The sequence below is a fragment of the Aotus nancymaae genome, unplaced genomic scaffold (genome assembly GCF_030222135.1).
Source record: "Aotus nancymaae isolate 86718 unplaced genomic scaffold, 86718_ANA_hifiasm-v0.15.2.pri h1tg000011l, whole genome shotgun sequence".
NCBI lineage: Eukaryota > Metazoa > Chordata > Mammalia > Primates > Aotidae > Aotus > Aotus nancymaae.
Genome location: NW_026988422.1, coordinates 62,650,848 through 62,668,828, shown reverse-complemented (window position 1 = coordinate 62,668,828; position 17,981 = coordinate 62,650,848). Strand labels below are relative to the sequence as shown.

The window sequence follows — 17,981 nt, the reverse complement described above, 5'->3', positions numbered from 1 at the left end:
AGTTGAGGGCTGATTTCAAAGAGCATGTTGTTAACTTACTGGGAAATAATGCCTGAAGTTAGATGCTATTGTTTCCTACCAATGCTCCTGAGAGTTGTTACAGAGAGTTTATAAGGTTTGACTGAATTCTTCTGCAGAGAAAGACAAATTTTGCAATCCAGGGTGCGAAAAAATCAAGGGAATTTTGTGTTTTACATTTTCAGCATATAATGCCTCCAACTTCTTTAATTATATAGTACTGATTTTGGTCAACATAAAACTCTGTGGCAATTGATGACTGACGATAAAGTTCTATTGTCTCACTCGATCTCTAGAGTACTAGACTGTTACAAGAAATCTCATCTTGTGAAATAAACCACAAAATCACTTAGGAAGTGAGTGCCACAGAAGAAACTGGGACCAAGAGGCTCTTTTCCCATATCATATTATAGCAGTCTATTCCCTACAACCACAACCCACTGTAAACCCATCTTCCTTTTATATAAATGTATATATGAATGACTGCTCAGAAATGGCAAAGCTTTCTTTGAGAAAGGAGAAGGGCAAGAGTGAAAAGAAATGGCAACATCTTGACATTTTCATTTTTTATCTGAAGAAGGAAATTGCATACTGGGACACACGTTATAATTCCCATATGCCTAAAAGAATTTCTTCTGGCAAAAAAACACCTAGTCCTAGTAAAACTGTTAGTGTTCTTTTCATGAAAAGGACACTAAGATCTCTGCACAACTCAGATGCTGAATATATGCAAGGCTCAGTCATTCAACCAACAAACACATTTTGAATGTCTGTTATGTGCCTGACACCATGCATATTCTAAAACAAGTTCATATTAACATTTGATAAAATTATGCATGTTTTCTTCCTACTGCCTTATACTTTTATGTGTTTTCCACAATTTCAACAGTGAGTTTTATAATTTTCATATCAAAAAAAAAAACCTCAGTTAAAACAAAGGTATTAATAATGCAAAGTTCCTTCATTTCTTCTGTAGGCACGTAGCAAAATTCTAAATGCAGACCAGTGCCTGGCGATCAAAATAAGGACAGTCAATGGCCAAAACACTACAAGGTATAGAAATACCTCCAGTTTTCTGAAGTCTCCAAATTCTCTGTTTGAAAACATTTGTTAATTTCATTTGGCAAAGAGACATGAATCAGTGAGCAAAGATCCACAAGACAGGGGTAGGTGAGTAAATAATTCATAATTCTAAGTAAAGAAAATAATAAGAACCAGCCAGGCGTGGTGGCTCATGACTTTAATCCCAGTACTTCAGGAGGACAAGGCAGGTGGATTACTTCAGGTCAGGAGTTTGAGACCAGCCTGGCCAACATGGTGAAACCCAGTCTCTACTAGAAAAAAAAAAAAAATAGCTGGGCAGGGTAACTGGTGTCTATAACCCTAGTTATTCAGGAGGGTGAGGCAGGAGAATTGCTTGAACTTGTTAGACAGATGTTGCAGTGAGCCAAGATCATGCCACTGCACTCCAGTCTGGGGGACAGAGAAAGACTCCTTCTCAGAAAAAAAGAGAAAATTAATGTATACTTCCTAACAGAAACTCAAGTAAGAAATGCTTGATAGAGACACATTTGCAAGTCTTTAGCTTTGCGCAGCTTTTTGCAACATTTTCTTTGGTTGAGAAGGTTCTTTGACTGCAGAAGGACTATCACTGGAGTTGAAGGCTTTTCCCTGAAATAAATGAATAAATAAAACAGTTGTAGAATATTCCATACTGCCAGGTCACTCTGAGACTGATGTAAAGCCTCAGAAAACCTTTAGAATTTGTGACTTGAAGCACAACCCATTATGTGTTATGCCTTCCCTCGCTACCTTCCCCCTAATCTCACAGTGCAAAGGTGAAGTCGGGTAAAAAAGAAATAGGTTGGGATCAATTTTCACCCTAAATGGAGTAACACGGACTGAAACTACAATTGACCTGATATAACCAGGAAAATGACAACACACGAAACAATGGCTCATAAGACACTAGACATCAGGCAAAGAAGGGCAGTGGTTTCTGCAACAGAGAAGATAAACTAAGTGAGATTTAAGACTGCCCCAGCTTACTGCCTGGAGAGAATTTCTGCACCATGGAGCATGCCGGAAGATTCCAGGTTGAATCCAGCCAACTCCTGCAGTTACGCAGATGGAGCTGAGACTCAGGAGAGATTCTCAGCTGGCTAGAATGCAGAGCTGACATGGAGCTAGAGAAAACAGACCTAAAAGATTACATATCGTATGATCCATTCATATATATTCCAGAAGAGACAAAAATAATGAATGCTGATACAAATTCAAACAGCAATGACCTTAAAGAGAAGGACTAAGTGGAAGAAGGGGAACGAGAAAAGTTTCTGGGAAGATGAACTATCATTTATCTTAACTGGGGTGTCGATTACTTGGCTATGAGCATTTATGATCATGCATATAAGATCTATGCATTTTGCTGGCTGTCAATTTTACCACCTTCAAAAAATGATCCCTTCTTTCCCTGAAAAGCAAGTAAAGGAGAAAAATGAAGGAGAAGAACAAAATTATATTTATTATTTCTATTTTACAAGACAAGGTAAAATAGTTTAGATCTTTTTTTGTGCCTTTAGATATGGAAATAACTATAGGAAATCATGTCTATATTGAAAAATATGTTGAAATTTCACCTGTTTGTGACTAACATGGTAATATAAAGGTTGTCTTCTGTGAACCAGTAGGCTCTAAGTGGATCATTACTATCACCATAAGTAAGTAACTAGCCAAGCATACCAGAAATGAATGGGCTATAATTAAACACAGCAATAAAAATGGTCTACAAATATAGCATGTGGAAGATGACTGAAATGAAATACTAAGGCCACAAACTCCAACAATTTATGATAATCCCAGATAAGCTATATGCCCTTGAATTATGGAGACTATTTTTCCTTGATCCATAGGAACAAGTATCTACTGGGGTTTGTAGAAACCAATGTGTTACCTCTGAGGCCCCGCTTATTTTCAGGGAGAGCTGTGAAAATCAAAGCAGCAAGCAGTCCTGGCTCTTGCTGAATCAGTTTAGCATCGCACGAATAGTAATATCAGCCCTGGTATAGCCTGAGGATACTCCAAATCGTCCCTTCTTAAGACTGGAGGAACCCAAAAGCAAGTGTGATTCCCATGGACAACAAGCTGAAACCCACATCTATAGAACCATTCCCGAGAGTACCACTGGCTTCATCCTGCTCTTAGAAGTCCCCGGGTTTCATTGCTGTCTTCTGACTTCCCTTTGGCTACATGGAATATCTGTGGACCCAAGAATAAAACCAGATGCAGAGAAATAACCTTGGGCATTTCCTTTGGCGCTACCACTCCTGACTTCTTTTTGCATCTGTCTCACCTTCTGGGTCCTGCCTATGACGGAACTATGCTGCCCTTCACTGTCACTGACTTCTCTGGGCTCAGCCTCCTGCCTGCTTAGATGTAGCAAACTTGCACAATGCCACTTGTTTGACGGAACTTCCGATCTTGTTCCTTGAGCAAATCAGTCCTACTTTAAATGTCCTTATTTAAAGTGAATAAAATAAAAAGTGAAAAATATAGCATCCCCCCAAAAGAACAATACAGACACTAGAAATTAAGTATAATTGATGCTAACACAAGTAGTTAAGCTCTGTGGCTAATGTGACTCTAAATCCCTATGAGTTCAGATGAATTTTCATTCAGAAACTTTCCTTGAGGCATTAAGAAGACATTGGCAGTCCAGAGTCCAGATTCTGCACTCAGGCAAACGTAACTCTGAATCTTTGTTCGCCAACCTAATAGTTATGTCACCTTGAGCAAATCACTTGACTTTTCTGTCTCAGTTCTCTCATCTATGAAACTGGCATCACAATAGTATTTTAGGGCCATGGGATTTAAATGACAATGAATTCAGAACATTGGGGCACACTGTTAAGGAGTTAAAAAAAAAAGTGTGTATGAAAGAGGCATTCAAGGTAAAAAAAAAAAAATGAAACAATATAAATTAATAAAAAATATCCAAAAGTTAGGGGAAAAAAATCGTGTGTCTTTTCAACATCATATAAGGACACTGTTTAGCAGGCCCACCCAAGAAACATCTAGCTCTGTGGGAGAAGTACCTGTGTCTGGCACTGACACTGTTAGCAGGAGCCCAGGGTACAGAAGATGACCTCTGAACCTGTAGATTTTTGTTCAGCACAGATGTAGATGTTCAGCAGAAAAGATAACATCAAAGGTAAAGAGATTTTTGCTTTATGGGACATTTACCAGTTTTAAATCTAAGCTAAATTTGTATTTTAATATTCTTAAGGTCTATAAATATCCAGTTCTTCAAGTAGTCTTTGGTCATCTTGTTTACACTGTTAACATCTTGCTGTTTCTCTCATTATGGAGTTAAATAAATTTGACACACATTCAGTCTATATTTGCATGAGTGTTTTGTTTTTAACTTTGTGATAATTATATTTGCATGAGTCACGTTTTTAACTTTTTGAAAATAATATCTAAGAGTAGCCGACAGTTGTGTAGGGCCATTATGTGCCATATCCTAAACTCCACAGTTACACATTCAAGTTATTATCATTCAATTTATGTTTGTTAAATTTATTCTAAGATAGGACTTGTATCTGCATTTTAGAAGCACAGTAATTATCATATCCAAGTTAACATAGATACTAAGGGACAGAGTTAATATATGAACACAGGCCACTCCATTATACATTAATGGTCTTGTCCACCGTGCTGTATGATATATATTGGAATTGAAATAAAGAAAACACACAAAAATCAGAAGATCTAGGTCAATAGAGAATGAAAATATAAACAGTTGGGAGTATGGGCAAGATGCTCTAATTCTACAATGGCTAAAGGTATTATAATTCTAAATGACCTCATCTGAGTGTTAAGAAGGCACACCTGAAATGTTCAGAATTCCACTATATGATACCATTAATCACCAAAAACACAATTTCCCTTTTCCATTTCTATGTTTTCATGCCATTTGATTGTCTGTGAAGACATGCTCACATGGAATTAAGCACCCTAATATTAGTGCAAATGTTAAACTGTTATTTCCAACAGTGACTAAGTAGTAGCAAATCTAATAGGAATGTCAACTTTTATGTCAGACAAACCTGGGATCAAATCCTCAATCAGCTATATTCTAATGGTGTGATCTCAGTTTTGATATAATTAAAATCAGGAATATCATACTATATTATTTTCTTAAGAATCTGGAGATGATTAAAGGGATGATATCCTTGTAAAAGTCCTAGTAGAGTGTCAGGACCATGATAAAAACTTAACAGCTGTCAAATATTATAATTATCTACAATAAAAACTATAACTAATCCCATTTACCAAGTACCTGTTACATTCCTTATGCTATACCAAAGTTTCAGGAGGCTAGTGAACAATTCAGCTTCACAGATAGAAAGATTCAGGACTGGCATTTAAAGCAGTTTGATTCTAGAGCCAATTAAATTAATGACTATGCCTTGATGACTTTTATCACTTAATAAGTTACACACATTACAAATCAGCCTTATAAAAATTCGTTTCTTTATAAATAAATTTTCCAGATTGATCTCCACAAATGACTCAATGAAATAAATCAAGATTTGAGCCCTATGAGGCCTACATTTAGGACCCAGCAATGATTTTAACATAGGGGAGTTTCTCCCCAAGAGCTGGCACTATAACATGCATTCTACTGAAGGAAGTTGGGAAATCTCATATTTTTTTGTGTGTGTATTTTGAAAAATGCATAGCATACAGTGTTAAACCAAACAAAGCAGAGTAAGAATGTCAAACAGAATGTGATCTTAACCATGCCAATGCTTAGAATAAAGACTGGAAGGAAATACCCAGATTGTCAACAGTGGCTGCAGCACGTTTCTCCCTACTTGCCCGCTGGAACGCCACCCTTCTTTTCCAACCCTCTTCCATACCATATTTGCTTTGAACGTACTTATAAATTTTTCAAGGTGGTCAGATGTGGTGGCTCACATCTGTAATCCCAGCACTTTGGGAGGCTGAGGCAGGCGGATCACAAGGTCAGGAGCTCCAGATCAGCCTGGTCAACATAGTGAAACCCTGTTTGTACTAAAAAAATACAAAAATTGCCAGACATGGTAGCACATGCCCCTGTAATCATAGCTACTCAGAAGGCTGAGGCAAGAGAATCCCTTGAACCTAGGAGGCAGAGGGTGCAGGGAGCTGAGATCATGCCATTGCACTACAGCCTGGCCAATAGAGAGAGAGAGACTACGTCTCAGAAAAAAAAAAAAAAAAAAAAAAAAAATTCAAGGCTTATTTTCAGTGAAAACTGTCCTAAAAACAGCTGTCCTTCACAGAGTCTCAACCCTGGGGACTTTACAACTCCTCACTATATACCGTTCATGTTTCTACTGAAGCACCTTCATATGAATCACCTTCTAGTCTTTCCCCATTAGACTAGAAGGTCTTTGAGAACAAAGCTCTATCTTACTCATGATTATATTTGCAAATAAGAAATGTTTGGTGAGTGAATGAATAAATAAATGATAAAGTCCATTCTAAGTAGCAAACAATTGTCTTACAAGTGAACTTCTCACATATGCCCTATTTGCTGGACAGGCAGAATCTGAAAAAACATGGGGAAATGAACACATAACCAAAAACATGAATGTACTATACTCTGATACCCTTACAAATTACTGCTATACTGACAGGTCTAGAACAACATAGTCTTATAACAACATAGATTCTTAGCATAACGTGTATGTATCTATACAGACCCAAGAGACAGAATTAGTACACACACGTCTGTCCCCTTGTTTGCATGCTAAGTAATGCATACGTTGCTTATTTTTTCTGAAGCTTGAATGGGAAATGTGTTTTTAACAGATTTAATCAATACACTAACCTACATTAAAAACATAAATAAACCCACACAACAAATAAAAAGCAAAAGGCCAATCAATAGCCAACACTGCAGCTTAACAGCCACTCCTGCAGAAAACCGTCTGAAAAAGGCGCCTTAAACTCCACTATCTGCACGATCCACAGCTGCTTGCTATTGATTTGTTGCAAGCAAAGAACACCTATTATCACATGCCAGTGTGAACCTAGCAATTTCTCCAACAGGCAGTCCACAATGTGTGACTAGCGGTGTAGCACAAGGCTGCTGGCTCCTGAGGGTAGGCTGAGGACCCACGTCCATTCCCTTTGCTTCACCCCACAAAGCCATGATCAGCACCCACTTCCTAAACTCAGGAACCTGATGTGTGTTAAGGACTCCTGTGCCAAAGACAGTCCTATATGTGCTTCTCCAGGGCACAAGAAGCAATAACCAGACCCCCAAATTATATGCCACTCAATTGTCATGTACATGATAAAAGGCAACAATGTTGTTAAGGTTAGGTATGAGACGTTTAAAACTGCTATTTTCATAAAGTCCATAAAAATGACAACCCTTTTGTACATGTGTGGGTGCGTGCAGGAGGGTTCTATTCTACACAACATTTTTTGATGTTGTGAAAGAGAGAAGCACTCAACAGCAGGCTGACAATGACAGTGGCATGACCACACAAGATGGGAAAGAGACTCTGGATTTGCCTGGGTGCTGCAATGGCTACAACATGCTAGAATTTCCCAGGCTCTCAGTCCTGATTTAAAATACTAATAAGAACCCAATATCAAAAAGAATATCCCCATAAGGACATTTATAAGGTTCCATTTCTTTTGCTGTTCCTAACATGTAGCCCAAGACAGCTTTCATTAAGTCGATTTTCAGGTGGTGCTCACCCTCTGAATAGCCAACTCCTTCAATTATAAATGTTTCACAAGAACTGAAGATTATCTTGGAGGATGTTACTTATGTGTTCTCCCATAGAGCGTACCGATTTCTACATTAACTCAAAATTTCTTCCAGGATGATTAGATTGCAGAATCAAAACAGCCCTAAAAGTCAATGTAAAAGAAAATCGCCATGACTTTACCATTACATAAAATTGTGGAAGGTCATATCTAAAACTATGTAAGACAATTAGCAAATCACTTACACTTGGGTTTCCAATCAGAGGATTTTTGTTTCCTATTCCCATACAACGAGTCACTCTTATACAAGACAATCAGCTCTAAAGAATATCGGCTTTGCATAGCTATAAGATTGAAACTGAAATTCACCCCACTGCCTCCATCAACCCACCAGATTCTCACAAAGAATAAATAAATAAAGTGAAAAATCCAGGCTTGGTCTACTCACACTAACTGAGACTAAGTTTTAAAATGTATACTCTACTTACGGAGGCAACATCTAGGTAACAGCACATTAAAATTGTCAGGCAAACGTATTTGGTAAATAGGCAAGAAAAACACAAAGGTCATAAGTAAAATAACCAATGCTAAAAAAAGGAATACCCTAAAATGCAGACATTTTTAGAGCCTTACAAGTCATGCCTAGATATAATTAACTATGTTACACATGACGAATTAAGTAACTTATTTTGGAAAATGTAAGACCTAGCTATTTCCCTGTTGAATAAATTTCAGTCTTTGGATATGCAGTAATAAACTGAGGTGTTTTCATGTTCATTAATTGAGGATCAATCTGTTGCCCTGAGAAACAGCTCCCGGAAAATGAGATATCCATAACCTTTCTTTTCCCCTACAAAATGCTTTTTGCAATTAAATTTCATCTCTGACCTATTTGCATGTCCTATGATAACATTTAAATGGATACAATTTATTTGAGATATATGCAACATTCTATAGAACATTCACTTTGCAGGAATCAATTAGGTAAAGGCCAGGTTTCCTTGATGGCATTCCAATTTTAATGCCGTGACCCATTTCTGTTATTTAGGTCAAAGGCAGGCCACTTGTGGCAGGCATGTTACCAAAGCAATTGCTAATGACCTCAGTGCTCTTCCATATATGACCCACTCTCTGATTTCCTCTATATTCCTTCTCAGTATCATTCTTCCTCCTCCATGAACTTATCTCTTCTTTCTTTGTAATTTCCCCCACCGCTTTTGCTGATGATAAGCATGAGCCTATTCAAGTCTGCTGGTGACAATGAAGATTAACACTTGACTCCTGATACAAGCTACACCCCCAAATATTTATCAACAAAGGTAAGCACACAGAATATCATATAGGTAACTTCATTTTGAAGATGTTTGTTAAAGAAATAGCCAATCATAACTCTAAAGGTCAAGGTTGATATAGAAAATCATGTCCTATGATTTTTGAGACTTTTTTTCTAGGTAGAACATACTGGCTTTGATTCTAGTTCCAAAAGAGAAGGTCTTCCAAATACCTTGAATACCAATTATTGGAAACAGAAACACCAATGTAATAATTTTAAGCAACCTACCATTCTGCTATATTTGGTTGGGTTTCATTAAAAGTTTAACATCAAACTTTACAGTCACATCCTATATGTCTTAACTCTCTATATTTATCACATTCCACAATTGAGATGTGTACTTCATCATTTCCATATGTCTATCCAATCACAGAAGTCTTTGTCCAATCTCCATGTCGGGGACTAGGCAAGTAGCTTCTATTAGAAACTCAGGTTCCCAAGTTCACTACAACAAAAAGGTACAACTGCATTGTTACAGAATAAAATTCAAAATGTATGGCTGGGCACGGTGGCTCACACCTGTAACCCCAGCACTTTGGGAGGCTGAGGCGGGTGGATCATGAGTTTAGGAGATCAAGACCATCCTGGCCAACATGGTAAAACCCCACCTCTACTTAAAAATAAAAATAAAAAAATTAGTTGGACGTGGTGGTGCATGCCTGTAATCCCAGCTACTCGGGAGGCTGAAGCAGGAGACTCACTTGAACCAAGGAGTCAGAGGTTGCTGTGAGCCGAGATTGAGCCACTGCACTCCAGCCTGGTGACAGAGACTCCATCTCAACAACAACAAAAAAATGTATTGCCTTCAACCTAGATTTATTAGAAATATTTTTGAACTATGAGAAGCTCTTGCCACAAAGGAAAGCTGTAATTTTCCCAATTTAAGTCCCAGTGCTTCGTTATATCCCAATAAATTGCCCAAGTCAGACAATGTGATACTCCCCATCTCAGACTGAGACACAATCTGCTCTTGATAAAACCACAGAAAGCTAGAAAGAATCTATCCTGATTTTTTCCAGAAAATAATGCCTGGCACTGGGTGACAGACAGGAACTTGTCAAAGATAGAAAAAGACATACATACCTTCTGAAGATCGTGCATATTCACCACAGTTAGGAAAACTTACCTTTATACCTTTTCTGTGTAGAGAGTCTCTTCCTGACCATTTTCTACCCAGAGTGGGATGTATGTGTGACAAGAAATAAACTCGTGAGGATAAAGAAGCATTATGCCACCATTTAGAGAAAAAAGCCTTTCTAGAGAGTGCTATACAGACAAATTGGAGGAAAAAGAAATAGCATGTAGTACAATTTCTCAGGTTCTCTGGCTGGGTTTATAACTACCTGTTTCAGAGTGAAACAGTATTTCCAAATCATAAATATGGAAACATGACTTTCAGTAATACCAAAAGACTTGGTAAGAGCAATCTTAGGCCCAAACTATCTGCAGACATCGTATTCACATGACAGAGACAGAGGCATATGCTTATGTAATTAGATGAATGGGTGTTACATAACTTTCTCTCTATATTGCCAACTTCTCCACTTGTTTCTCCTCAGTGTACTTAAGAGAATGAAAGAGCATATGGAGCCAAAATGACTGAGAAAAATGGGAAAAAGAACAACAGACAACTGTACACATATAAAAAGTGAGAAATAAGGAATCAAGTAAAACCACGTAGACCTGGGGGGCAGAGCATTGTCATTGGCATCTGCTTCCACGTGGTTGCACCATAATGTGACTTTACTATTTTCTCAGATAATGTCATGCATCATTTTTCCAAAACCAAGAGGTTAAATGAGTCTGGATTATAAGACAAAGGCTGCATTTAGAAAGGTTAGCAGGACCCACTAAGTCAGGGATTTTCAACAAATCTCTTTGCCACAGGTATTCAGAAATTTCAAGTTCATGCTCATCTTTGCTATGGCCACATCAAGAAAATAACATGAGAACAAAGTGGAGACACAGGTTACAGATGCCCACAGCATTGAAATGTCTCCACCATCAGTGCTAGAATCATCTTCATGAAGTCAGTCCTGTATTAGAACTAAACCCATGAGCCAGAAGCATCACTAGTGAACACAATTAACAATCACAAGATTCTCAAAAACCAAATGTACTATATACACATATAAGATATACTCACAAAATAGGAAATACACACATACATATACACACACACACTCACATACACACACATATATATGCACACAATACATACAGAATAGCTATGCTATATAAACCAACCAGAGATCAATACATTTAGTAAGAGAGAATTTCTGCCCTATACTTGAAATATGCCCAAGAATGTTTAAGCTTTGCTAATTGTAAAAAAATAAACTCTTGAATGTCTTTGTCATTTGCAAGGCCTAACAAATCCAGAGAACTCAAACTTTTTGAGAAAACAGCTATCCCCTTTAAATATCCTCAAAATTCTAGGCAATGCAACACAAGAGAGTCTCAAAATTATTAACCAATTTGAAGTTAAATTCAATAAGGTAAGGTGATTTAATTCATGAAGAACTGAACCCCTTACTACAAAAATATTGCCTGAATCTGTTTTGCTGCTGTTGTTACTGTTTCTCAGTCACTATTCTAATCTAAATAAAACACATGGGAAGTAAGCAAGTGGGAGGATATTTAGTGTTGTTAAGCAAGGCACATCTCTTCGCTCTTCTCGTAAGAGCACTAGTCATTTATTTTCCAAGTTCCTGGAGGAGAGAATTACTTATGAATCTTTCAGAAGAGCCATTCTTTTATATATTGTCCCTTAAGAGTCTCCAAATCTCCAAACATCTTGACACATTCCAGTATGAAAGGCTGTTGTACTTACGATCATTGCACTGGTTTCCAGAATAAGAGGTCATAGAACAATCACAGGTGAAGCCCTCCCATTGTTGCATGCAGACCCCCTGGTTGGCACATGAATCTTCCTGGCAGGTGGTACTGGGTCCTAGCAATGCACAAGAAGAGGGGGAAAAAAGAAAAGGGAGAGAGAGAAGAAATATTAAAAATTAGTCAAAGAAATCACCTGAATTTACCATTCTCATGCCCCCAAACATTCAAAGACACATCACCAAAATTGTCAACTCAATCTCATGCAACAAAAAGTCAGTATATACAAAAGATGACAGAAATACACACTTAGCCACAAACTATCAACAGTTACACACAGAAGGGAGAGGGCTGAACACACTGTTCTCCTTTGGGTTGACTTTGCAAAATACCTTCATCTTTACCATTCAACTAGAAAGATATCTCATTTGGGTTATAGTCTTTTTTAATGTAGAATGCTAATGCAAAACAAAAATCATTCCCATGATGCTTATAAATTAAGGTACAATGTTTTTTTAATCCTGAAACCGAAAGTCCCTATGTCTACTTTGTGACATAAAAGATGTTTAATGACATTGATAATGATGAAGAGAAAAAAGAGAAGAAGAAGGAGGATTTAGCAGCCAACATGGATTGATGTTTGTAGGAGACAGTACTGGGTACTAAGCAATGTGTTTACATTACCTCACTGAGCTCTCCAGGTACTCTAAGCAGTAAGTAATTACGATTACCTCCACTTTACAGATTTTAAGAAACTGAGCTCAAAAAGGCACAATAATTTACTCAAGGTCACACATTTGGTAAGTGAAGGATGCTGATGTCCAACTTAGGTAAACCAACTCTAAGACCCATGCTCTTGAGTATACCAGTGGTTCTCAACGTGTAGTTCTCAGACCACCACCACCTGGGAATGTGTCAGAAATGCAAGTGCTTGGAGCTCACCCCAGACCCACTGAATTAGAAACTTTTGGGGAGAGGCGTAAACCTGTTTTACAGGACATTCTAATGCAGTCTGAAGTTTGAGAACCATTGCACTGCAGCACACTGCTGCTCGGGGTAGCCTAAAAATGAATTCTCTTAAATGAAGTGTGCATGCACAGGAGCATGCGAAAGAGAGTCATTTGTGCTACAGAAAGAAAATATTAGAAGTTGTATTTCTTTTAATTAATTCTAAATTATTTCTATTTCCATGTCTTTCATATGCTAATAATATATAAGAATAATAGTCATGTCTATAACATAAATAAGTCTACCTATTTTGAAGGTATTCTCAAAATCTTTTACTGATATGAGGGGGAGTTAAATATTTTTTTGCTGATCTCTCTTTTACAGACTGCCATTAAGCTCTCCCTTTAGGTCAGCCTGGCACTTCTTTTCAACCATTCTCTCTGTTTTACTGATATTTTCTGCCTTAACTTTGGGATAAAAGATAAATCCATACCTTCGGGATTATCTGAACTAACAGGAAATATCTTAATATTCAGGATAACTCCATGAATTTCCCAGAGAATCTCAGCAAAAGGATGAGCCCTTTGACTCACCAAATGTATTAGTCAGGAACTAATGCATAAAAGCACTTGACAGAGTTAAACACAGAACCATTGCAAAAACAGCATATTTCACAATTTCTAACCTAAGCCTCACAAAAGCAAGAATATTGAAATGAAAGAACACAGGGTCCTAAAGACGCACGTTCAAAAGAGATGCACAGCTACAAAGGCTTCGTCTTCTGGGTGGCAAGACATTTTGTATTTATTCATGAAGGCTGGAAGCAGGACAGGCCATCACTCATAAGACAATGCTATTAGGACATGACAGAAGGAAGTTCAAAACAATTACTAACACTGGGTTACAGTACTGCTGCTGGGTTTCTGCAGCTCCTATTGGTCATGTGGTTCCCCCATGTAGAGATAAAAGGAGGTACATGGTCATGTTCTCAGTGGGTCTTAAACTTGAGCATTGTGTTATACAAGTTTTATTAACAATGGTAAATCAGGACAGCTTCTTTCACAGGATAAAAGCTTCTGAGAAGTCCACAGGGGCTCCCTGGCCAACAGCTCTCACCAGACAATTGGCTGGTAATTCAATTGTACTCAAGAATCAGAAACACATGGAAGGTTTTACTGTACAAGACAGCAAAACAGCAAAAACTCTGGGAAAACACAATAATTCTTTGAATATTGATTGAATCTAAAGACAAAGGCTTTTCCATGCCTTTCGCCTTCCCTCTAGCTGCCAAATTTTAACCATTTTCTAAGGACCAGCCTCGATGCCTTCTTCAAATGAAACATTAGTCAATAACTTCAAACAATAATTCTCTGGCTTCCTTGTGTCTAGAGCAATTATCTGCATCATTAATTTTTGCATATAATATTCAATTTAGCACTTTATTATACATTGCACTGTCTTCTGCTTATATAATCCTCCAATTGCTTTACGTTTTCATTATTTTATCATCAAAAGTTTGAAAGCTGCTTGCTGTTAGAAATCAAGTAATATTCTCTGGTTAGGTCCTTGTGGCACTAAGTCTATTGTGCAGATGCAGAAACAGTGTTTCCATAAATGTTGGGGTGATCTGAATTGTGACCGCCTTTGATTTGCTATGTCTCATACTTCCAGAACCTGAGTGGAGGAACACGTCTGCACTCTGCAAAGTGAGCAGTCTTTTCTGTTTCTCAAAAGTTCGTCAGGGATCAAATACAGGGGGAGAGGGTTATAGGTTATTTATCAATTTCACTGAATTTGCTTCACTTGCATTAAGGTGCAAATGCCAGGTAGAATGCAATAGTACTGGAAGACTGACTACATTGTAACATCCAAGAACAACAATGTTGTCAGTAAGGACTTAATAGAACTTTCAACTTCTCATCAGTCTGGAACTAACCTTGAACCTTCTTTCAAGACTGAGCTCCTAAGAGCCCCTGCCTCCTCCCGCAGTCTCATTTCTTATCACATGTCCCTAGCTCACAGTGCTACAGCCCTCTTCCCCTGCTTTTAGTTCCACTCTAACACAATGATTCTCACAGTGTTGCTCCCAAACCAGCAGCATCTGCATCTCCTGGAAGCTTCTGAGAAAAGCACACTTTAAGACCCCACCCAGACCTACTGACTGGGGGCAGAATTGAGGAATCTGAGTTGTAACAAGCCCTCCTGTTGGTTCGGATGCCTGCTCATATTCCTGAACCACTGCCCTAACACTTCAAGCACATCTTCAAGTTTCCTTGTTCTTCTGGCTGGACCCATGGCCTCCATTGTGTTTTCTCCAGATTCATTTTTATTCTCTGAGTTTCAGCTCCAAATGAGCTTTCTTCAAGCTATCCTACTTAAGGAAGTCCCCATCAGCTTTATATTTGCTCTTCATCATGTCTTCCTATTTAACTCATAACAATTATGAGGCTTGTAATTAAATTAAGTTCTGTTTAAATTGAAAGATAATTGTTTATATTTATCGGATACAATGTTATGTTTTAATATATGTTTACAACAAAGAACGGTTAAATCAAGCTAATTAACAAATCAATCATCTCACATAGCACATTTTGTGGTGAAAACATTTAACATCTCTTCTTCCAACAATTTTGAAATTTAAAATACATTTTTTTTTTGAGACAGTCTCACTCTGTCACCCAGTAAAATACGTTCTTTTTTGTTGTAGTCACCATTCTATGTAATAGATTACCAAAGCCTATTCCTCTTGTCTAATAGAAACTTTTTATCCATTGATCAACATCTCTTATTTTTCCATCCATCCCCTCCCCCAGCCTCTGATCACCACTATTCTGTTCTCTACTTCTATGCGTTCAAATTTCTTAGATTCCACATGAGTGAGATCATGTGGTATTTGTCTTTGTGTGCCTGGCTTATTTCATTTAGCATAATGTCCTCCAGCTTCATCCATGTTGTTGCAAATGAGAGGATTTCCCACTTTTTTTAAGGCTGAATAAAACAATCTGTTATGGGGCTAATATCTAATATATATAAGAAACTCAAACAACTCAACAGAAGGAAAAAAAAACACCCCAATCAAAACATGAGCAAAGGTATTGCACCATGTACATATACCATGTTTTCTTTATCCATTCATCTGATGATGAACACCCAGCTTCCTTCTGATTCTGAGCCATTGTGAATCATGCTACAATGAGCGTGGGAGTGCAGATACCTCTTCGGTGCACTGCTTTCAATTCTTTTGGATTGAAACCCAGAAGCGGGATTGCCGGATCATATAGTAATTAATTCTATTTTTAGTCTTCTGAGGATCTTCTTTTCTGTTTTCCATAATAGTTATATTAATTTACATTCCCACCAACAACACACAAGCGTTCCCTTTTCTCCATGCCTTTGCCAATACTTTTTTTATGTCTTTTTGATAATAGCTATTCTAATAGGTGTGAGGTAATATCTCATCGTAGTTTTAATTTGCATTTTCCCAGTGATTAGTGATGTTGAGTATTTTTTCACATATCTGTTGGCCATTTGCATGTCTTCTTTAAGAAGGGTCTAGTTAGATTCTTTGCTCATTTTTTGATTAGGGTATTTGTTTTTCATTTTTTGATTAGGGTATTTGTTTTTTCCTACTATTGAATTGTTTCTTATATATTTTAGATAATAGCCCCTTATCAGATATATACTTTACAAATATTTTCTCCCAAACCATGGGTTATTTCTTCACTCTATTAATTATTTTCTTTATGTGCAGAAGCTTTTTAGTTCCATGCAATCTCATTTGTTTATGTTGCCTGTGCTTTTGAAGTCATATCCAAGAAATCTTTGCCCAGAAACAATGTCATAGGGTACTTCCTCTATGTTTTCTTCTAGTAGTTTTATAATTTCGGGTCTAACATTTCAATGTGTAATATATTTTGAGTTGACTTTTGTATATGGTATAAGAAAAGGGTCCACTTTTATTTTTCTGCATGTAAATATCCATTTTGTCCAACACCATTTGTTGAAGAGACCATCCCTTCTCCATTATACACTTATGGCACCTTTGTTAAAAAATCAATTAACCATAATGCCTAGGTTTATTTTTGGGGTCTCTATGCTGTTCCGATGGTCAGTGTGTCTGGTTTTCGTCAGTACTATTAAGTTCTTCACTGTCTTACAAATGTTACTGGAGGACTGTAAGCCTCTTAAGGGCAGAAGCCTAGGTCTGTCTTAGTTGTCTTTGTATCTCTAATTCCTGATATTGTATTTGATATAGTGTGAGGGCTCTATTCAAAATAGTCAAAACATTATTGAATAAAAGAATTAAATAACAAAAAAAGAAAGAAAGAAATTAAGCCATTCATTTAAAATTTAAAGCAGAATGGTTCTTGTAACAATTTATCCCTATAATTTACCAATAAGAGCTCACATAAGTAATCTCTTACTTGAAACTGTAAAAACAGTTTTTGTAATAAAACTTATATTATTTTCTTAGGGTGGGTGGGGCGGTGGGATTTAATTGGCCATGTGTCCTCTGATTTAACTATTAGTCACATTCAATCTCACCAGATGTTGACAAGAACTCCTTAGTATTCCCAAGCCCAGGTACAGTATGTAATAACTGTTGAATGAATGAGAGTCTGGGTTAGACTCTACAGCAATTTCTGGATGATCATTTTATAAGCTCTTATTCTTACTTCAACCTATTTAAGTATATCCTTTCCTAAACAGAGTCTATTTTATGTCAATGTGTTTAATGTATACATTTCACATAGCAGTGTGTCAAAAAAAAAAAAATTAGAAACAACATGTCTTGGGGGAAAAAAACCAAAAGCTTCAACAGTGCTTCCCACTGAACATCTATTGATATAAAATAATCTTGTACGAATCAGAAAGAGGATATAACAATGGATACAGCTTACATAGCACTTATTAGGAGCCAGATGCTATACCAAATCTTTTAAGATATTAATTTATCTTCATAAGCATATGATGAAGCAAATATAATTAAAAGTATTAAAGAATCAGAGAAACAAATTATTTTTCTCATAGGAGATAGCCATAATTTCAAATTTAAATAATTTTTAAATTGCTG

General features: G+C 37.1%; 1 protein-coding gene across 27 annotated transcripts in view; it reads right to left on the bottom strand.

Annotated features, from left to right (window-relative positions):
- NRXN3 (neurexin 3) overlaps positions 1 to 17,981 on the bottom strand; it is a 1,680,301-nt gene that overhangs the window by 849,515 nt on the left and 812,805 nt on the right. For all 27 annotated transcript variants that reach the window (XM_064375089.1, XM_064375093.1, XM_012476808.3 and 24 more), the window contains one exon: positions 11,958 to 12,077. In XM_064375089.1, coding sequence (XP_064231159.1) covers positions 11,958 to 12,077 — 120 coding nt within the window. The remainder of the gene's footprint in view (positions 1 to 11,957; positions 12,078 to 17,981) is intronic.